The sequence below is a fragment of the Aricia agestis genome, chromosome 5, assembly GCF_905147365.1.
Source record: "Aricia agestis chromosome 5, ilAriAges1.1, whole genome shotgun sequence".
Lineage (NCBI taxonomy): Eukaryota > Metazoa > Arthropoda > Insecta > Lepidoptera > Lycaenidae > Aricia > Aricia agestis.
The window spans coordinates 5,551,381-5,574,944 of record NC_056410.1 but is presented as its reverse complement, the minus strand read 5'-3'; the positions used below and the strand labels follow the sequence as shown (position 1 = coordinate 5,574,944).

Here is a 23,564-nt window from a genome sequence, read left to right as displayed (position 1 = left end):
TAGGCTTTTCACTCAAAAATCTGTCATTTTTCCTAGTGTGTGTAGTGTGAGTAATGTTTTATTTGTTAAAAAAATGTATGATAAAAGCATAATTTCAAAATAATATTAGCTCGATGCACTCTTTCACCATATAAACTATAACTGTGCAAAATTTCATTCACCTACGTTTCCCCATTTTTCGTCAAAAGGGTTACAAAGTTTTTGGCTCACGTATTAATATATTGAATAGAATAGATAAAGAGGAAAAGTTTTTTTTTTGTATTGAATAGGCTAAAAAACTTCCGAACTGTTTTTAAAAATTCTGTCATTTACGGAAAGCTATATCCTTTGTGATGGACATAGGCTATGTTTTATTATGAAAATAATATATTAAAGATCCTTCCGAAGATTGCAAAATTCCAAAGTGGCAAATAATAATAGGTAATTTACCATAAAATTATATTATTACGCTTGCGCTGCGAAAAGTATTGATGATATAAGTAACTAAGTTACCTATTATTATGTAGAACTTTTTTTTATGTAGATAAGTCTAAATATATAAAAAAAATACGCTCATAGATATCAGAAACAAACGGTGGTGGTCTCTCTTAGTTTAATATTTTGTATTTTATAATATTTCTAACAGTTATAAGATTAAATAGGGAGTTGTTTTTAAATTTATTATCTTATCTAATCCACATGTAGACAGAGGAGAGTATAATAAATAAATTGTTAACATGATATAATATTATGGACGCTGTTAAGTATTTGTGAAAAAAATACACACACCCACAAAAAATACGTAGGTATTGAGTTATGAATGCAGTTATGTTCTTAATTAATAGATCATTAAGAACAAATTGGATGCATAATTTAAGAAAAAAAATGTGGGGGTATTATTTTAAACGGCAATAGTCCCACCTCACATTCCCACCACTGCAACTCCATAATCGCAACGCAACGTAAAAATAAAAAGTAGAAACATAAAGAATATAGAAAGAAAATAAGACAAAAAACAAGCTTAGGAATAAAAAGTTTATTAATATCAAAATATGTCATACACAAAAGCTTAAGTACAGTATTGTATGTAGCTCACAAATTCGTATACAATACATAATCTATGTTACATAAAAAATTATCATTAAATAAAATATTCATATGGTACTGAGATTATTCTAATGAGAAATTCGTTATCAAATAAGACTTTAATAACATTTATTTAAGCTAGCTTATTAGCTACATAATATATTAAATATTAACCGTTTTTATAAGTTTATTATTTTCTATCAAATGTTTTCCTTACCAAAAACTTATGTACGCGCCTGGCGTACCTCATTTTTTGTAACGAAAAGATTTTAAGAAAATATATTTTTTTACTCACAGACCACAGAATATTGAAAAAACATACTTAATATTTTTTTTTAGAAATATGTTGCAAACATACAATGTGATGTACAATTTCTGATACAATTTAATATTATTGTGTGTGCATTTCAGGCAATGAGCTTAATTTGAGTAAAATATGATAATACTCGTAATTATTAGTATTTTGTGCGTACTCAGACAGTTTCATGTTATTAATAATAATAATTAGACTAATACTTGTATGATGTGCAATTAGAATGAAAAGCGGTAAATAAGTCTTATATATTATTTAAGTTCGGTAAAACGTTGCTAATATGATTTTGTCATTGGCAACCCTAAGATTCAATTTCTTGTGGTAACCCTGAGAAAAGCACCTTAAATTAAGTATATATAAACATTAAACAATTATATGGACGGATTACAAAGCGCTAACTAACAACGCAACTTAATATAAAATATTTGTACCTTCCAATGTTCTATAAGTGTCGTATTCTGAATTTACCTTATGCTGGATTTACACGGGTGACTAAAGCCGCACGATTTACGCCGCACGGCGAAAATTGACCGTCTAAATGGCAATTCGACTACGCCGCATGCGACTAAAGCCGCAAGCCCCAAAGTCGTGCGGCCAATGGCCGCATGCGGCTGGTGACTAAAATCGACCGTGCAAACGCTCAGTCGCAAGCGATCGCTTGCTGCAAATACATAGCGGAGATCTCGGACGGCACAGGCGATTTTTGTAGAATGTGTAAATGGGGTGGCGATTCGGCTTGGACAGGCGATTCGACTGGTGACTTGCCGCGCGACTAAAATCGACTCGTTAGTCACCCGTGTAAATCGAACATTATATACCTATAATAATTATAAGGTTTAACCCATCAACACCCAAGCAGCACCCGGGTGCTGCAAACAATTGAAAATCTATTGTGTCTGTGATTAACACGATCGAGGTATTAAAAGCAAGAATCTAAAATTATTCTAAGGATTTTAGATAAACTTTGCAAATCAGTAACACATAGCTTTTTGTTACCTATTCAGAATATTACACATAAAGTATTGTGGTTTCAAGTGATTTATAAAAAAAATACAGAGCTAGGTAATAATATCAATATTTAAAATAAATAAAATGGCTTAGGAAGATACCAACCTACTTAACGTAATATTATTGTAAATGTGCTAAAACTTAATTTTGAACATTAAAATATCGAATAAGCGAGTATATCTAAATTTAGCTACCAGGAATTTTGATTTGAAATTCATTTTATTGTTACCTAAATTATATTAGTAATTTGAATACGTTGGTCAACACACTTAAATGCACAAAAGTCAAAATAAGTTTACTTACTGTAAATAAAAATACAAATATATCTGCCCTACTCTTAAGTTAACATCATAAAAATATATTAACTTAATAAAATTCAATATCGATTACAATAATATACATTTAAATAACAATAATATTTCGGTGGATGAAAATGTTACTGTCATTTTCTTCTGATGTTCTACTAATTTGTAATTCGCATTTCCTTACACTAACATATTTTATTAAATGCCTTAATATAAAACACACATATAACGCACACTCCGACATAAATTTTATATACTTTATTCAAAGAATTTTGTAAATAAGTTTTAAGTATGATTTAATTTTTATGGCCAATCTCTACATTCTGTACGTCAGATGGCATTATCATTTTGCAAAAATAGTAATGAGAGAAAATATAGAGTTCAGATTATAGTCGTACTTCAAGACCGTTTAGATTTCTTTTTTTTTTATTTGCTGCTCATTCTTGATTTTAAATTAACCAAGCTCTTACTTTTGCAAAACTCAACATAACATTTCGTCAGCATATCTCAATTCCATTGCAAAACAGACAGCCTTATTTCGTAATCTCTACCGTACGCGATATGTCTACTCCTTCGTCTCTGCTGCTGGCTGCTGCTGTGTGTAAACGATCTCGGCGTACTCGGTGGCCGGCGGCGGGGGTTTCTCCACCGTCTCGCTGAGAGCCAGCTCCGCGTACACTACGCTCTTCTTCTCGTCTCCTTGCTCCTGAAAGTATAATTATAATATGATATTTAAAGCGTTGTTCTGCCGCTTATTCAACGATTATGCTTAGCAAACGCATTATTTTCTGTTATGTAATTGCTAAAAAAATCTATAAATTGATTTAAGTTTAAGGCTTTCCCACATATCAAGGGGGCATATCAGGGCGATCAGGAAAGTATAGAGAGCATTAGTTCGTCTGTAATCCCTTTGATTGTGCATTCTGTAAACAACTGCCTAATTGCAATCATCGTTACCTATCGTAAGCCAACAAGAACAGTTCTGTTATGTAACTTCGTAACAAGCTATCTAGTTAGGTTTTTATATTAGGTAGAGTTAAATAACTTTGAATACCCTATAACCCTAGCCTCCTTGATAACCACTTACCTCATCTCTAGTCTCCGGGGCGGTATCTTGCACCTTGTCCTTGCTGCGTGGCAGTACCGCTCTCATCCTCGCGCCCAGAGCCGCCAACCGGGATCGCTGGCCGGCCGCGCTCTCTGTGTCACTACTGGCACATAAGCAACAACGTTAGTAGAGTGCTAGAGAGAGAGGGGGATAGCTTGTGGACCTACAAATAATACAAACTATAGTTTGTGCGTTTTATGATGATATGCGTGACACATTATAATTGACAATAGTAGGGAAGTTACCTAACAAACATTAATCGATAATTTAAAAATATCGAATCACTTCGTAAAGGAATTGCAATCGAAATTATCGATTTCGTACTGACATTTCAGTGGTGCCGGCGATTTAAGATGGCCGCCCTTTTTTATCGATTTGATTTCGATTCAACAGAGTCAATCTCTATTGACATGGTTCCGTTTTATGCATCTGATATTTTTCAAATGTTTTCGTAAAAATAATTTTTCACAGTTAATATTTATAATTTTATATTAATAAGTTAGCATTTAGCAACTTTTCGTTTTTATTCATTTACAATTATAGGAAACATTTGTTTTTGTAGATGGAATATAATTTATTACATTTTGATTTTTTTGTTTTCTTGTAAAAAAAACCCGTAGCAAGGAATATGTAAACTGTCACCCATATCATCTTAAAACGCACAAACTATAAGGAAACGTAACTCTCATACTTCAACCGTTTTGATTTTGGGAACCAAAATTTTGGAAATGGACTTGGAATTTTAAATTTTGCACACTAAAATATGGCAATAGCAACGAAACACACACTCAAAATAGAGCCGTTGAAATAAAATTTATTGTCACTTCTATAATATTTACACAAAATTGTGTACCGAATACATGCATAAAGTATGCATGTATTTGGGTCTCATTTTGTAGACTCGTGGACAAATTTTTTGACACAGTTACTCTTCCTTAGTTTTTATTATTCGTAGTTGTGGCCTGAGTTAGAGTGAGAGAGTCAGTAGGCTCCTTATTGTAGCATGGAACCACTAGCTCTGTCCAAGTACTGGCTAGATGGATAGATCTCGGACTTCGGTAGTTTCGTACAGGCTTAGCAAGTTAGCACGTGTCTTGAAGTTATTTTGTAGTGATAGCCGACATATGACTTTTTAAGTTTTGTATATTTGTAAATTTATAATTTAAATATGTATTAATAATGCGGGGTGCGATTAAGCCTTCCTGCCAAATTTTGATATATTGATTTTTCTTTTTCACTCAGTACCAAAATGTTGAGAAATAGCTTCCGAAAGTTATCCTAAAAAACACTACAATTAATGGACACTACAAGTCACCCGCGCGCCTTTTCCCGCGTCAGCCCCGCTCATACCCACCGCCGCGAGTGACCGTTCTGCAACGATTTTAAATGGGATAAAATATGTCATTAAAAAAATAACACTCATTTTTTTTGGTAATTAGAAGAGTCTAATTACCAAAAAAAATGAGTGTTATTTTTTTTTTAATAATTTTTTCCAGGGCTTAGGTATCATTAAGAGAGCTTAATGATACCTAAGCCCTGGAAAAAATTTGACAGGAAGGTTTAATTGCAGCCTGTATTGTAAGTCTACTAATTTACATCATTTGCAAAGTTCCATTGGTTAGGACAGAGGTAGGGAAGGGATAGATAATAATCTATAAATAAAGCTTCAAAGCACCAACTAAAAGCTAAACCCAATTTTAGTAACTAGCTGATGTAAATGTTTTTTGTTAAGTTTTGTGCTAAATGAGAGCTATCAAAGGTGATTTCAAGCTTTTAATGTTAATATTATGATTATTGTCAAGACTCATGACACAATAATTTATACTAAGTATGTATTCATATCTCAATTTTGAACGGTCGAAGATAGATATGCGGTTGAGTAGTTTTCGAAGTTATTCTTTTTCATTAGGTTAGAAAATATACACGATCTATCTCTGACTGTACAATATTGACAATTAAGAAGCATCTTGTATCCTGATTCGTGACAACTTGTTTGTTTTCAAGCATGCGGACACACGTGCGATATAGCTCAGTGAGTAAACATAACGTACGTTCTAGAAGGTCGCGGGATCCCCCTCTCAATAAGCACATCACCCGCCGGAGTCCTTACAAAAAAGGTCAAATATTTACAAAGTTGTCGATAGTGTTGCCAGGTAAAAAGATATTAATAAAAGTCTTTTATAGAACCCTATATAAAAGGCTATCTTTCAGGCTGATATTGTAGTTCTTTGCTATCAAATAATAACTAGCAACACTATCTAAAATAGTTTTAAATACCGTTTTTAATAAAGCAGCTAGCTAAACACATAGTTAAGTTGGTAATCACATTGCTAGTCAAAGCCACGGATCAAATATAAAAAGTTTTTTTTAAGTATACTATCCCAGAGCTGGGCAAATTCCTCCCCCAAGGTTTTATAAAAAGTATTTGCGTAACTAATAAAAAATGTCTTAATTACATTGCAATTTTCAATATTCCTGGATACCCGAAAACTTTTTAATTTGATCTTTGACCAAAAGTGGCAGAGAAAAACAATAATATTTACAGACTTGGTTTTTATAATTTGTACACAAAAAATGGGGAGAAATTATTTTACCCACGAGGAAAATTTTAATTAGGTGTTTTGTCTTATAGATTTTATTTATAACCCTGAAGAACAATAACTTTTATACAAAAATACTTACGACTCTCCAGAGTTCTTGGTGTGGTCGCGACTTCGGCTACCTGAAAGTTAAAATGTATTTCTTTTTTAAAACCTAATCTGGGTTGAAGCTAAACAGTTTATTGAGTGACGAGGTACTAATATTTTTTTACCTAACTTTAATAGTTTTTTTCAAACGGCCTTTGTGAACTAAACTAACTCTTTTTGTCTTTTATATTTACGTCACTTACTCACAAAAACATTGCGATCTTAGTCATTACGCCGTTGAAACAAGATGGCATTGAATTCGTAGACAACTATTAAGATTTTTCCTTTCGGACAACTTTTCTAATCTAATAATTACAAATATTACCTATATCTCGTAGGCCGACTATGTGGCGTAGACTTACTACGTCTCGTAGACTTGCTACGTCTCGTAGACTTGCTACGTCTCGTAGACTTGCTACGTCTCGTAGAATTGCTACGTCTCGTAGACTTGCTACGTCTCGTAGAATTGCTACGTCTCGTAGACTTGCTACGTCTCGTAGACTAACTACTTCGTGAATATCTACTAAATCCGTATATACAGTGATTGAATGTGAATGAATTAATAACTAGCAGGATCACTAAGCTGTGGTAAAATAATACTAGCTACATTTTTCGACAAGATTCAGTCCTTTATAATTGCAAGATTTTTGTGCATTTTTATACTTATATAAGAATCAAAAAATGATGTATAATCTCTTGTATTTAATAACGAATAAACGTAAAAAAATATATAGCAAGTTGGTTAAATTTGAGTGATTTAGATTCAAAATGCGTAAACAAAAAAATTACCTAAATAAGTAACTTTGCATTAAGTTAATATTCCATTAAACATAATTTAAAACTATGGTTGTAAATAAAACAAACGTTTGTCTTATTTAATAAATACTTTTTATTTATTTTCTAAATTTTAAAATTTGTATGACAATACAAACTCGTATTCACTATCTATGAATGTCTATGATAAATTCTCGAAAAAGTCAATGTCAGAACCAGGAAACCAGGTCGGAACTAGGGGGCATACCACGAAATCGTTTTGAGACTCTAACAAATCGGAATGCCGCGTCCTACACTAACAAACATGCGTTAGAATAGGACGCGACATTCCGATTCGATCGTTTGAGTCTCAAAACGGTTTCATTGTAGGCCTCCATGTCAGAACCAGATCGGAACCGGGTCAGAACAAGGTCAAAACCAGGTCGGAACATGGCGGATAACCGTAAAAAGCTATTATATAATATTATAGTAATTTTACTCTAAATTTATACATGTTACTGTGAGATCTTGCTTTAACAAGTGTGCCATTATTTGGCAACTTTTACAACTGGAGCGAAAAAGATCGTCACGAAATCTATTGAGTTTATATTTACGTGAAATAATATTCGGAGGAAAGGTTTTGAATTAATTATTTCAAGCTGTGTCTATTCATAAAACCTAAAGCTGAATATGCACTTGAAATTTGGCTACAAATATATCTTTAACAGTAAGTATATTTTATGGTAGAATTGGTAAATCTGACAAAAAGTCATAAAAATTGGCAATGTAAAATTATAGCAGTACAGTATTTTGCTTGACATTTTGCAACCGTTCATGGCAGTGTTGTAATTGACGAAATATTACAAAAAGCGTTACAACTAAGGCGGTACAAAAATAAAATTCTTAAAACGATTCAAGAGCGCTAAACGAAATCACAATGACGGCAATAGCTAACTTAAAACTAACTTTTTTACAAATAGAGATAACAGTTCTCGATTTTTTCAACTCGATTAAGTACATGCTTCGGGACATGTTTTATCGATCTGAAATGTCAAAATATCAAATAGCAAAAAAAATCGCGAACTACCTAAACCTAAAGTCTTAACTGAAAATTACAAACATTAAGTAGATTACAATATCTAATACAAATTATATACAAAATATAAAATGGTGGTTGAACTCGTAACTACAAACTATAATAATTGTGCATTAAGTTATGAAGATTCATAAACCGCCTACGTACGAGTAAAGCTAACAATGGCCGATTAGCTTAAATTCAGCTCGACGACTTAAAACTATTTTTTGTGAGTTCAGCTCGTCAACTGAAAATGTAAGAAACTTATAAACTAGAAATGCCGATAGTGAGCCGTTCACCTAGGATACTATTCTGTAATCTATACAAAATGCCAAAAGTCGTTACAAAATTTCATAAATGGAACAGTCTTACAAGCAGATATTGGTTTTGTTGTAACCATCGTAACAGATATGAGATTCATAAGCTATTCCTTTAAGAAAGCTAGTAGGATTAAATTCGTTTTTTATAAAAGCGGCAGTATATAACAGTCGATATTCAAGATATAATTTTAATATAAACATTCAAAAGTCAGTCAGAACATTTAGTAATAGTATGTGCAAAATAGGATGTGCGGCAAATCCTCGTCTCGTTAAAATAAAGATTCGAGTTCCCAACTCGAATGAATCGAGTTAACTCCTATAATATCTCAAAATGTTTCTTACTAAATAATTTAATAAAATAAGGTAAATTACATCAAACACGGCAAATAGAATTGAAAATGACTTAATTCTGTCACTCACTAACGATAAACTGTAAGGATATAACATTGAGAATACATTTACAATATACTTTATGTAACTTCAGTATAGGCAACTACATTTAAGTATTGTTACATTCAAAACATCTTTAACATTACGTTAAATGTACTAATTATTTCATATTGAAAATGTCTCGGTGACAACATTTTAACGGATCATGAGTTACATTAAACTGTGCTCGTTACGACATCAAGAACATGAGTTATATAAATAATTGTTTTAATTCAGTCGATTTCAGAGCTTGTCCATCAGACGCGAGTCGATTTATTCAAAAATACTTCGCCCGCACTTAGAAAGATTTCACGATTAATGAAACTTGACATAAACTGCACAAGTTATCTGTCAAACTTCATTTAATTACGGTTATCATTAATATAATATCAGAAGTGCGGTCGCAAGTCACTTATGCGTCGCGTCCTATCATCGGTTCTCGAACTCGCGTCGTCCGAACTCGCTCGGTCGACTTACGACTTAGACGGCGGTGTCGGGTTTCTTTTCGGGATGTTTAGTGTTGCCATTGCTGATGTACTCCCCGTGGTCGTGCGTGGGGTTCTCCGAGCCCTTGATGTCGTCGTGGGGCGGGAGGGGGGCCTCAGAGTCCGCCCCGTCCGGTATGTCGGTCCGGTGGGACCGCCCTGCCACATAGCAATCAGTTAGGCGATCAAGATACTAGTGTGTTAGTGCCTTATAGTTCAGTGAAAGCGTGTTGTTAGAGCGACTACCGAGCTATGTTATTCGGTGATTTTCTGTTTTATGATAATATTAAAAACGTGTCAAAAATTAAGCTCATCACACGGAAAACACATTTAGGAAAAGCTTAAATTATTATCTGTTGTTTATTTATCACAGTTCATCATAAATATTGTTTAATTATATTAGTTATCATTTATAATAGTTCATTATAAATATTATTATACTATTGTCCGATATTTCAACAAAATTTACATTTCGTCATTTTAAAACAAAACCTATGGGATGACGTATAATTTCTGTATTTGTTTCATGTTGTAAAGAGATAATGAGGATGTGAGTTAAAATAACAATAACAAAGAAGAAAGAATACCAACACCTTTATATTTTAACTTGCTCAGCTTTTAGCATTAACTACTTTTTGTTATTAATCATATTTCATGTCATATTTTTAACACCTATTGCATAATGAAGTATTCAAATAAAAGTGAAAGTGAAAAAAAAAATAGAAAAAGAAACCATGTATTCAAAAAAAATGTAAAGCTTTTAATTTTAAGATTTATGTACGCGAAACGTTTTAAACTACTTTTTTTCAAAAATCATGCAACATCAAAGTCATCATGCAAACATGCGAAGAGAAAATCATGCACATAACATGCAACATAGTTCTTGATCGCTCAAACTATTGCTACATAGCACAGTCATAGTAAAAAATATATTAGGATCAAAACGCAAAACATGACATAGATTTTGATAACTTGACTAATAAAATAGTTACAATGCATTTCGATCCTCATAATACCTCAAAATGAAAAGGAGAGAAAAATGTTGATTATTGTAGTCAAAAGAAAACCATATAACATTAAAAATTAAATGTTGGGCTTAGTTTATATTTTTATTATACTAAATCACAACAATACAAAAAGGTCACTTTAATTTTTACATTTTTATCTCCTATTTAATTTTAAGATTTTGTTTTAATGTTTTACTCTTCAATCCTAACATTCTGAGCAGTGAAGATTACATTTTTTTACTTTAAAAGTGATTTGAAATTATGTAATCTTGACAGCTTAGAAATGTAAAAGTAATATTTTAATTTTGTTGCGTGAACTATATTTTGTTACTTAGAGTTTCTAAAATTGGCAACACTGTTTAAAAATAAATGTCAAGCAAACATACATTGCATCTAAAATAATTTTAATTCTTACTTAACGATTTAACCGGAAATCTGTTAAAATACAACAATATTTTAATTTACTAAGTATCTATTTCTCTTTTGTACTCTATGTAGTCTTATATTTCTATTATTTATATTATGAGCCAATTTAATAGTCATCTCGATAGCATTAATAGTCGAGTTGAATTCGAGTTAAAGTCAGATTCAATGGTAAGGGTACGTAGACCTAATTATTCTCGGTAATATTATCTATTGTTTAAATTTTATATATTTCGATTAACGAATTGCATTTAGAATGAGTTCATTTCTATTCCTATTTTCAAGAACAACATCGAAATGTAATTTTCAGAAAGCTAGAATGGAAATCTCGATCGTAAAGCGAATGCGAAGCGATAGTTCATAATGTCGATGCAAGGGACATCCTATTCGTAACATCACGGAATAGTCATGCAATGGTCGTAATGCTCAGACGTCATGCAAGGAGCCAATGTTGGCTTAATAGCTAGAATTCATGAGAACATAAAATGACTAATCTCCCATAAAACCAATTGATATTGTTTGAGAGGTATAAAGCACTAACAAGACTTTTACCTTTTTTCTTTAACCACAGATTTTTAATTTTATACTTTTAGGACCTGTTTCGCCTTTTACTGATAAGTGCCGGATAGGCTATTCACAACATAATATCTGACAGATAGAGTATAGAGTATCTCTGTCAGATAATAGATAGATACTAGATAGCCTATCCGGCACGTAACAATGGTGAAACAGCCCCTTAGTGAAATTAACGAAAACATCGCTTACAATATCAATAAGTTTATGTAGTTAGTCAATTCAATTCAAGGAATTCTATATATAAGTCGTGGAATAATTATTTATTCATGACTGACTAAACTCTAGACTCCTAAAAACGGTCACATTTTCATTTGTACTATAAGTTATCATCTCTATCAGTAGTTAATGGATGTTAAAATCAAGGAAGTTTCTAGAACACTGACCTCCGAAGCACCAGCGGTCGGTGGCTTTGGCGAAGACGATCAGGGAGACGGCAATGAGAAGAATCAGCACGGCTACGACTATGCCGGCAATCGCCCCCGAACCCAGCTCCACACCTGCAAAACAAATGGAGTTAGAGAGGGACAATAGACGGAAGGAGACAGAGAGATGGCCAAACGTAATGCATGCCTAGTTTTGTTTTGTAGCAACTTTAGGGTCAATTCAGACCGTAACGCGACGCGTAGTTGCATTTCTAGATTTGCATTGATTTGACAGACTTCAATTGCGTGAGACGACATGCAAGTCTGTCAATTCAATACTTTAGATGCGGGCTCTACACTCGCGGCGCGAAAGCCCGCGAAGGCCGCGAACCGCGAGTGTGGAGGGTTTCGCAGCTTCGTGTTTGCGCTTCGCGGCTTCGTGTTTGTACGCATCGTGTTCACGGCGCGTAGCATCCGCAAATCGCGGCCGTAATTCGCGCCGCGAGTGTAGTCTGTAGAGCCCGCAAGAAATGCACCTACGCATCGCGTTGCGTTCTGAATTGACCCTGAGGACACAGAGAGAGATGTCCAAACGTAATGCATGCCTATTGCCTAGTTTTGTATAGTATAGCAACTTTAAACTAAAACTAGTAAGTTATTCAAGTAGGTCGTAAAGTATTTAAAATTGAATGATTCCTATAAGAAGTAAGACTAAAAATGTTTTACTTGGTTCTATCTTACATTATCTCATTGTTACTAAGTATACTTTAATTTAGAAATTAAACTATAATGTATGTAGATGCTAGCGAAGCAAAGTAAAGAATACTATAACATTCGCTAATGAACAAGCATTTTGTAGTTTGTTTAAACGAATATTCATGCGTCCCTAAGCTTAGACCTTTTGCATGCGTCTTCAAAAAGTTTTATGTTGGCGCAAAAACCATATTGTTAAAGATTTTTTGTTGTTGAATAAAGAAGCATGCCTCTGAAGGTAACAGTTGAGAACTAGAAGATAGTTAACAATTATTAAAAAACAATAGAAAATAGGTCGCATATTCATGACACTTTTCTAGCGAAGAATAAAAAGTAGCAAACTTAAAAACGAGACAACCTAAACTTAGGTAATGTAATACTCATTAAATTTATTTCTCTAAGGGAGATCGCAGACGACAGACTTTTTGTGCGATCGAATCTGCGGCGACCATGCCGACTGTATGGGCGCCGCAGACTACGATCTCCCTAAACTAAAATATCTGTAACAACAAAGGTCAAACCTTTTGTATTTTAGAATATTGTCATTCTCTCTACAGCTAGGCATTCAACTACAGTTTACAAATCTACATTTTAATTCTACGGATAACAAACATACATTAATTGTAGCTTTAGATTATCATGTCAAACTCAAGACACTATCTAAAAGCTAGGTTTTGGTTGTTCTTACCATAAACGTCTATAAGGTAGGACGAGTTCGCTTTTCGCGCTGTTGGATAAAAATCATGGAATAAAATCATGGGGTTTATATTTCGAACAAAAAGGGGTTCACATAGTATGTAAATATTTTAAGGCTTTTGTGTAATGTTATTTTTGCTGTTGTGTGCGTAAAGTACCCTCCTATTTTCTATCATTAAAGAAACATTTTTAGCCAGTATCCTTCAGAAGTTCTCAAAAAATCACCGAGCGGCAGCACTTGTGCAGTGTTGCCGCCGTTAGTGTAATATATTTTTTAATAAATACTTACACAAAATGAACATGAACAACATGAATGCAGTCTAAGCTTTGCAGAATACTATTTACACCAGACATGGCTGGTCTCTGACCAGACTAAGATTTAAGTAACGAAAAGAAGGCACATTGATTTTGTTAACCCCAAATGTGAGTCCATGTTCAAGCGTAGCATATTACTCATCTAACTTTAATGAATTAGATGACATAAGATTATTAATAGTGTCCCGAGTAGCATAGGCTTTATTTAATATAGGCGCAATCAAGTAAAATTATAGAATATGTAGTTTTAATCTTCTAATCGTGATGTGTGTTTTAACTTTTAACATAAGTTTTGTATAGTAACATAACAGGTGTACAGTTTTACAGGCCATGTACCGCTTCTACGCTACACCAGCTCAAATAGCTATTCATCCTTACCGGCGGGTTCGTCCATGGTGCTAAGTCTGACGGCGAACTCCTCCTGCCCGAGCTCGTTGGAGACTCGCAGGTAGTACGTCCGGTCCACGTCCTCCTTCGCCACGCGCTGCAGGATCAGCGTCACGTTGTAGTAGCCTCCGCCCTAAAATTATGGCCAGTTTAGAAGATGTAGCTTTTATTAATTACTAGCTGTCCCGGTGAACTTCGTGTCACTTTAAAACCTTCCCTGGACTTCTACGAATATTTTAAGACTAAAATTAGCCCAATCCGTTCAGCCGTTTTCGAGATTTAGCGTTACTAACACAATTGAAAATCCATTTTTATATATATAGATAGATTATTTTGTGTATTGTTGTCTGTGGAAAGTAGTTAAATGAAGAACAATACAACGAGGCAATAGATATTTACGGTCACTTCACATCAAATATTAAACTTGGTATTTACGGTTGGTCTTGTTTTGCGCCATAGAAAAACGAAAAGGGATAATGGGCTTGTAAAGTTGTACAAACAATTTACGTTCGTAAAAGTTACGAGGCCCTTTCAAATATCCATCAAAATTTACTTTTAATTTACACTAATGTTTTTTTTTTTTTCATTCATATTGTTCTGATCTTGTATCTATCTAATATACTTAATAAAATATCTGTGATGTTATGCAAGCTATCATAATAATGTACGCAGATGTAATGTAATATAATCTTTTTGAGGAATTAATATAGGCTTTTTATTATATTTATTTATTATATATTGTTTTGATCACTAAAGGCCCGGCGCCTTTAGAGTCATACCCATACACCTAACAGTGCGACTGTCGATTTCTAACTGCCGCACTCAGAAACGAATATTAATTACCGAGTATAGCCGAATATTAATTATAATGAAGATTTTGACAAAAGCCCCATACATTATCTGTCAAACTTATTAAATTGATGTTTAATCATTAAATGCCTCATGCAGTAGGTAAAACATTTTAATGATTAATTGGCGAAAGTATTCTTACCATCATTTCTATCGGTTTTATCATAATAGTAAAATATAGTAAACTCCTAAAATAGCCGCTGTTAAGCATTAGTGTCCTAACACACTTTTTTTGTTGTTAAATTTTTAATGCGGTCTTGTTCAAAATTTTGTGGGTTAGTACACGAAAGCTTATTAGCGTCCAAATAATGCTTATCTTCCTTACCAGGTGCTCAGGCTCCAAGGCGACGACAGCGGCGTCGTCGGCGGCGGGTCGCGGCGACACAACGAGATCGCCGACCGTCCACGAGGCGGTGGGCGCGGGGTTGGCGCGCACCGTCACGTTCAGCCGACCCTCCTCGCCGATCTTCAGACCGAAAATTGTGATCTGACCCGCCTCCATGCGCTTGGGGGGATCTGAAAGATGATTTACAGACATAGATTGTATTAATAATGGATACAAAATTGTGCGGCTATCAGGCTAGTGACTGCTTAAAAAAATTAATTAACTTAATCTAGATAGGCTTTTTTGCAATTCTGAAGCTGTCATAGTTTCCGAGAGTTCCTTAATTTTATATACATTTGAAGTATTTTTAATAATAATTTTGGTAAATTAGTTAAAGAGCTATCAGAGAAGTTGATTCATCGGGAGGTGGCGGACCTATGTAATTTGGTCGCGTTATGTCAAACACAGACAACACATCACGATTAGCTTTTATTTATATATTTATTTGTCCACACTGTGCCTTTTTTTGTTCGTCAAGGGCATGCGTTATAGCGCAGCCAACAGCGAACGTGAGGCATGCCCGCGACACATGCCCTCTGACCGTATCGAAAACTTCAAAAATGACAATATTGGCGTTGAGTTCCTTGACGCATTCAATTATTGAATGCGCCAATATGAAAGTTGTTGACGAAAATTGAAGCTGAAAGTGCATATGTGGACATGGCTAAAGATAACATTGAATTTAGGTCCGTCAACTGGCTATGACTCGATTTCATCGATGGTACAATCAATATGAATAAATTTTTCAGCACATACAGAGAAATCGATTCAAAGGTTAATAATAATCTGATTATTAAATTATTAAAAACTGAGCAATGCATAACCCGACAAAATAACGTCGTTTCGCTATCTGACAATGAATTAGGGCCGGAACACAAAAACACGATACGACGTCGTGTCGTACCACGAGTCACGAGTCACGACGCGGCGTCGTTTCACGATGCGACGTCGTGTCATGGGAATCTACGACGCGCGTCGTAAAAAACTACGACACGACATCGTGTCGTACGATGTCGTTCGTAGTTTTTTTACGATGCGCGTCGTAGATTCCTACGACACGACGTCGCATCGTGAAACGTGTCGTGTCGTGTCGTGTTTTTGTGTCCCGGCCCTTAATGTCCGGTACTTACACTCAACAACGAGCTGCCTCGCCACATCTTTAGGTCCGTCCAGCGCCTCGTGCTCAGCGCGGCAGATCAGTCGCTTGCCGTTGTCGTCAGCTGACAGGGTCCGGGAGAGGTTCTGGCTGATGGTCTTCAGGTCGCTGCCAGGCTCTGGCCTGATCACCGCCTGGTGAATACCCTCGAGCAGCGGCTCATCATCTGGAAATTATGAGTTATTGTATTTTTCAGAGTATCTGTAATAGATAATTAGATCTAAGTCATTTTTATTTAAAAATATTTTGTTTAAATTTTATTTTATTTTACTAACACTAAAGTATGACAAGGTTTGAACGGTCAGTCTGGCGTTAGTTCAGTCCATCATCAGTCTCAGACGACTTACGCCAGAATTATGGCCGGAATGTAGGTACCGACATAGTACATAATAAAAAATCGGCCAAGTGCGAGTCGGACTCGCGAAGAGTTCCGGAGGCGGGAGGTCTCCCTGTTTTGGATTAAGAACTTTAAAAATGATTCCGTCAATGTCACGGTTACACGATCATTCTCCCGTCAATCTGGATCAGACTGATGGACTGAACTAATGCCAAACTGACTGTGTAACCCTAATTTATGTCTTAATTGACTTGCACCGTCAGTCTACCACGTTATTTCAGTACTTACTGCGTACCTATTACAATTTATTATTTATTAGTCAAGGATGTTATGGTAATACAAAAGTAGTACCAACCTTTCATACTAGATATTAATATACTTATACTATTAGTTATGTTTCTATTTTAATACCCTAAACTTTTAAGTGGTTCTTAACTCACCTAAATACCAAGTAACCTTGGCAGCAGGTCTGCCGCTGGGCACGACGCACTGCGCCATGAAGTAGTCGCCTTCCTTGAAGCTGGACTGATGGGTGTCCGTTATCAGCAGGGGCTGAAGAGGTGGCCCTGGAAACAGGAAATATTCAGTAATTTTTTGATCTTCGTTCTTGTTTTATGAGGGTCACTAGAAGCGCCATCTGTTATGACTAGGAGTAAACGCAAAAGTTCCAATTTAAAGAAATAGATGTCTTCATATTGCCCAACATTACTCAAAATTAAATAGTTTCCAGTGACGCGCAATCTGTTATAAGTTAAAACCAAGAGTTAGCAATAGTTTCAGCTTTACGAAATAGGAGTATTCGTAGTGCGTATTCATAAAATCATGATAAAATCCTAGCTCCAAGACATAATTATTATTTAAAACAAAGTTTTTGACAATACATAGAAACGCCATCTGTTAAAAACAAAAGTAAACAATAGTTCAAACTTTACGCACTAGATGTCGCAGTGATGCACATTTGTAATTTTCAAGTTTACTTTCAAAGTTTTGTAGACAGTTCTTAAAAACTTTTTTCGCAAGTAAAAACTGTGAAATATCCGAATAAAGGAGTGAGCACACTGAGACGGGCCGTGCCGGGGCTCAGCGTGCCGGGGCTCATCGCAAAAATCCGCCTCCATACAATTTGTATGGAAGCGGATGCGCGTATCGCACACTGTGTCGGGGCGCAGCAGATTTCCACTGCCATACAAATTGTATGGAGACAGATTTTTGCGATGAGCCCCGGCACGCTGAGTTCCGGCACGGCCCGTCTCAGTGTGCTCACTCCTTAAAGACGCCATTTCACAGTAATTATTAATTTATTATCAGCGTTACGTTGCCATTTTAGTAACATAGTACAACGGCTTCTCATGAAAAGCCCACAATTCGCGATCATTTGGCAACATGATGGCACAATGCACGAGATGTTGCCGCTCTCTGTCATCTGTCGTGCCGTCTCGCTCGCACACACTAGGAGCTGCTAGGTACTCACTGGCGACGGTGAGCTGCATGGTGGCAGTGAGCTCGATGCTGCCGGACTGCGGCGGCACCACGCACGAGATGTTGCCGTTCCACTCCTCGCGCACGTGCTTGATCAGCCCGCCGCACTCGCCGAACTGGAAACACGATAATATATTCAATAAGTACTAGGAATATTACAATAGAGCGCGTTCAACATCTGACAACACCTTGAGGACTTTAAGAGGAATGCGCTTTTTTGGTTCTGCTCGCTGGCGTGGCATAGGTAGGCGAATAAGGGTGTGTTCCCACCGAAGTCTAGCTAAGCTGCGTAGCTAAGATTGTGTTTCTACTTTCTAGATTCCATTAGAACCTTGGTTCTATTGGATCCTTAAAGACCATTTCCTTGCAAGGCAACTGACTTCAGCTCCGGTGGAAACGCAGCCTAATGTTTCATAAAAACTACTGCTCGCGGGTTCTTAGGTTAGTATAATTATGAAAAGTTGAAATAATTATGCATTGAAGCCCAAACAACAAAATATTAAAAGTTATTTAAGTATAACCTAAATTCAGTTTAATTTCGCCGCATCGCAAATACATAGGGTATTTGGAAAAAAGAAATCTCGCAAAAATAATTATTATAAAGTCCACACAGCGAATTTTCGTTTCAAATTATGTACTTCCTTATTGTGATCATAACATAGTGGCCTTTAATATTATTATTATATAGTAGGTAAGTATAAAAACATGGTACCTCATTTAACTACCAACTACCATGGGAATAGTAGAGTAGAAGTACATAAAATGAAAGTCATTAGAATATTGTGTCACACGCAAAAGTTGGCTTAGTGTAGGGTAATGTAGGTAAATGTAAAACCGTAGTTAAAACTTCTGCAAAAGTTGACTGTGTAATTTGGCTAAAAGCTCTGATAACATTTTCCTTTTGCAATTATACGGTTTTAGGTTTTCCTTGTTATTAACTTGAGCTTCTTTTGTCATTTTGTTACATTACCGTATTTATCAATAAATCAGGCCCATTCTCGATGATAAAAATTTTGAGGGGTCTTAAGATTTGAAATGGGTTTACAAAAATCTTATTCATATTAAAAAGACTTGGGAACGTGGGACTTGGGGGGTTGGGTCAAAGTCCCCTGTCTACTCCTCCTCGGACGCTCGCTCGCCCTCGGACCGCTCTTGCAGACAATTTATTTTCCATTTCAAGTCACAACAAAGACGCGTCGTAAGCGCGTCCTACTTCCATAAGGCTCATTAATCTTCAATACATTAAAACAAAAGAACTGTTCATCGTCTGATCCATTCGATCAAAAAGTCAGTGGCCTCGAACGCTACTACGTAAATAGGTACATAATCGATAAATAGTTACCAACAAAAATTGGTTTACGAGTATAATATGCTAGATTATGTCGCCCGCAACTCCGTTACGCCAAAATTCGTTTGTCACGCGGGAACTCTACAAATTTTCCGGGATGAAAAGAACCCGGGACAACAATTATCTGCATACCAGATTTCATCAAAATCTGTTCAACGGTTTAAGCGTGAAGAGGTAATGATGACGTGAAGATGGTTAGCAGCTACAATACCGAAAAATTCGTAGCTTAATGATTTTACTATTATCTCAATTTATAAAGGCAATAACTATAGTTTTTAATGAATATTTCAACTGAATACGAAGAATCCACAAAACACTTGGCTAATCCCACTTAGCCGAAACTGATTACCTGAGCCAAACTTTGACCTCGGTGTCGTCTTATCCAATGGCCGTAGGGAAATATAACTCGACTATCTTTTACTGAGATAACTATGATTGATGTCGTCTTAAATACCAAAGGATATTAAAGGATCCATTATCGCGCCAGCTTAACTTTACAAAAGTATATTTCTCTCTTTGTTTCAAAACTTAAATGATCGAAAAGTTATAACTTACGTAGTAACTGTTTACTTGTTTAGTAATCTGTGCGATAACCCTGTTACGCAAATAATTATAGAACGTATGTTTCTGGCTATTCCGAATCAATTGACTTTTTTTTATGAATAGAAATCGGATCAGTAGCTTAGGCGCTGCGATCGAACAAGCATAATTTCTAAAAAAATAATATGTATCTAACATACAGAATGCTAACCAAAATCTAATTTCCTAATTACTAATTACTTTCCTAACAACTAGTTCGCATTTCTAAACAAATACTGAAGCAATAAGAAAATCCTTGGACCAATCGACGGAAAGCAATTTCCTCGGAGTTGTACATGAAAAGAAGTCTTTATTTTATTCGCCAGCAGTAAAAGTACAGTACCTGTAATCCATTGCCGGAGTACACGACTTCCTCATCTTGGTTTGTCGGCAGCAACCGGTAAGAGTTGGGCCCGACGGTCATTCTGAAATTTAAAATGTGAGATGTTAAAATTAAAAAAAAAATCTTCAATTAGAGACATTATTTACGCAGTATTAGCAATAGATGCAATAATATTATGATTTATAGCTGAGTGATGTACTATTTCCTATCTACAGAATGTAACGAAACAAATTGATAATAATAGGTACTTTGGGGCAACCTTTCCCAAAGTGGGCGATAACGCCCCCTTGGGGACGCTGAATGCCTAAAAGGGGGCGGTGTGGGACCCAGAAAAAAAAGGGAGCGTTGTGTAGAGGCTTTAATTTAAAAGAAGGTGAAACAAAGGGGGCGCCAAAAAATTGTTTTCTCAAAGTGGGCGGCAGACAGATAAGTTTGGGAGCCCCTGCTTTAGGGTATGTAGATACTACACTAATATTATGTATGTGTCTTTTATATTAGAGTGTACTGTAAAAGTGGCAGCGATAAATTATGATTTGTAGTGTAGATAATGCGTTCCAGTGCAGCGTCAGGAATTTTCCCATACAAAAGTTAAAAAAAATGTTACTCTTTCAGCGCTGCTACTTTCAATACAGGGGAAACAGAACAGACTTCGTTTTTTTACACATTCTAGTAGTGAAATATAGTGAAAGTAATGACTTACCGACACGAGTCGATGGGGTAGGGAACTTTGCACTGCACGATGAGCTCATCTCCCACCCGCCGCACCGCCTCCCTGGGTGTGATGTCCACGACCTGACCTGCAACCAACAATATACGGTTAATATTATGATTCATAAATTATTTTTAATAAATATTGATCCTCCTTCATAGACAGATTTGGTTTAGACTCTTCTACCACATACTTATTGCCTATGAAGATTTTGAAAGCAGAACAAGCTATAATATTGTGCACTGTGCGTTTAAGAAACGGTAGAAGAGTTCCCAACATTTAATATAATAAACAATTTAGAATAATTTTGCGCACGCTTTTGGAGTGTTAACCGGCTATTTGGTTGAATGGGCACCCTTATTATTTACTGTCAGCTCACGGCTACCTATTTAACGATACTTCAAAAGCTTGAGTGCAAAATACTAAACTGTATTATTGTTACTACCACACTTAGGGCCTGTTTCACCACTTCCTGATAAAGTCCAGCACTTATCAGAAAGTGGTGAAACAGGCCCTTAGGAGGATTCCACACCGCCCTTTTTTCCATACAAACGTTGTCCCCTGTTTCCTCCCTGGATAATGCTAGTAAAGTTATAATTTTTTTCCTAAATATCTACGGCCACTAATACAATGTCCCTATGTTTTCTTTTTTTTCATAATTTAATTATTAAATAAGATATGAACGTTCAAAAACCCAAAAAAATGGCCAGATTTTCCGCTGTGTTCAAACGTCCAGAAAACAGATTTGGCTAGATTATACAAAAAAAGCAAAACATAGGAACACAGCTCAAGCCTTTTTTTAATCTTTAATGAAAAAAGTACTTAAATCGGTTAAGTTTTGGAGAAGGAATCAGGGGACAACGAATCGTTGATTTTCTGGATTTTCTGCAGTTGTCTCTATCGCGTTCTGCGGTATAGGCTTGAGGTAAGGGAGACAGCTATAGATATTACACGTACTTTTTTTTCATTTCTCTAGCCCCTGTTGTTTCCTCTTAGGGTCTGTTTCATCACTTCCTGATAAGTGCCGAATAGGCTATCCACCAATTAACTTGACTATTCGCCACTTTATCAGAAAGTAGTGAAACGGGCCCTAAGTAAACTGCATTATAATGTCAATTTGGCATTATTGGACCAAATGCGTTATCTCTTTGATATAAGACGATTACGAGGTTAATATCTGTAATTAGTGCCTAAAATTGATCTTACTATATCCAGGAGAATTAGGCGTTGGTCCATCGAGGGCATAATTTGGTAATCGCACCAAAGGCGTATGACAGCAAATTGCCTATCACAGTGTTAAGCGGATTGCACTGACTTGAATAAGCTAGGCGCATTACGGATTGTCGGAATATAGAGTTTGTATTATACAGCTCGACAAGGCTTTATATGAACGTGGGTGACATTGACGGGAGCGCTGCTGGTAAAGGAGAACTGTCAAACACATGTCAAAAATGACGTTTTTGTATGATAGAAGCGTTTAGTTCCTTTTCTCGCCACGTTCATATTATAAAGCCTTGTCGAACTGTACCTATACTCCCAAACAGAGGACACAAGAGAACAGTCAAAAAACTTTAATGTTCAAACGCATGTTTAGGTATTGCTTGTTCTGTGTGTTGTATATAATCCAAAACTGTGAATAAATAAAGTTGTTTGCCATTGCTTTTTGCCCGATGTATATAAGTAGGTATCAAAAAATAAAAAAAATATCGGCCAAGTGCTATTCGGACTCGCGCACGAAGGGAACGCCGTACCGTTATAGAGAAAAATAGGCCAAAATTGTGTTTTTGTATTGGAGCCCCCCTTAATTTTTTATTTTATTCTAATATTATTATTAAATATTAAAGTACACATATAAGTAAGGACTTTGTGAAAAATTCAAGCACCTACCACTTGCCACTATTGATAAAGAGCAAAAAAGGCCAAAAAAAATTACGTTTGTTGTATGGAAGCCTCCCTTAAATATAATTTTTATTTTGTTTTTGGTATTTGTTATTATAGCAGCAACAGATATACATAATCTCTAAAAATTTTAACTCTCTAGCTATTACCGTTTTTGAGTTACAGCCTGGAGACAGACAGACGGACAGACAACGAAGTCTTAGTAATAGGGTCCCGTTTTTACCCTTTGGGTAGGGAACCCTAAAAAACGTCACGACGCGACGCCTCCGCAGAGGACTTTTTTCGCAGACGAAACTAGCAAACACCTTGAAAAAAAAATTCTTTAACATCGCTTCGATCGGAATCTCGAAATGTAAAATAAGTTTAATACAAAGATAAAGTGAATAGTTGAGCAGACAAATGCAGGCATTGCT

The 23,564-nt window shown here is 35.6% G+C and overlaps 1 protein-coding gene across 10 annotated transcripts in view; it reads right to left on the bottom strand.

Moving 5' to 3' along the window:
- Window positions 1-23,564, bottom strand: part of LOC121726768 (fasciclin-3) — a 170,714-nt gene that overhangs the window by 8,623 nt on the left and 138,527 nt on the right. For 2 of the 10 annotated variants that reach the window (XM_042114260.1, XM_042114258.1), the window contains 13 exons: window positions 21,244-21,340; window positions 20,544-20,625; window positions 18,266-18,389; window positions 17,235-17,360; window positions 16,432-16,623; window positions 15,242-15,432; window positions 14,059-14,200; window positions 13,358-13,396; window positions 11,938-12,051; window positions 6,482-6,521; window positions 5,851-5,904; window positions 3,779-3,902; window positions 1,996-3,397 (listed from right to left, as the gene is read on the bottom strand). In XM_042114260.1, coding sequence (XP_041970194.1) covers window positions 3,257-3,397; window positions 3,779-3,902; window positions 5,851-5,904; window positions 6,482-6,521; window positions 11,938-12,051; window positions 13,358-13,396; window positions 14,059-14,200; window positions 15,242-15,432; window positions 16,432-16,623; window positions 17,235-17,360; window positions 18,266-18,389; window positions 20,544-20,625; window positions 21,244-21,340 — 1,466 coding nt within the window. In that variant the 3' untranslated portion in view covers window positions 1,996-3,256. Of the gene's footprint in view, window positions 1-1,995; window positions 3,398-3,778; window positions 3,903-5,850; window positions 5,905-6,481; window positions 6,522-7,355; window positions 9,708-11,937; window positions 12,052-13,357; window positions 13,397-14,058; window positions 14,201-15,241; window positions 15,433-16,431; window positions 16,624-17,234; window positions 17,361-18,265; window positions 18,390-20,543; window positions 20,626-21,243; window positions 21,341-23,564 lie in introns of those variants that run through there. The other 8 variants (XM_042114259.1, XM_042114261.1, XM_042114263.1 and 5 more) reach the window with 8 other exon arrangements.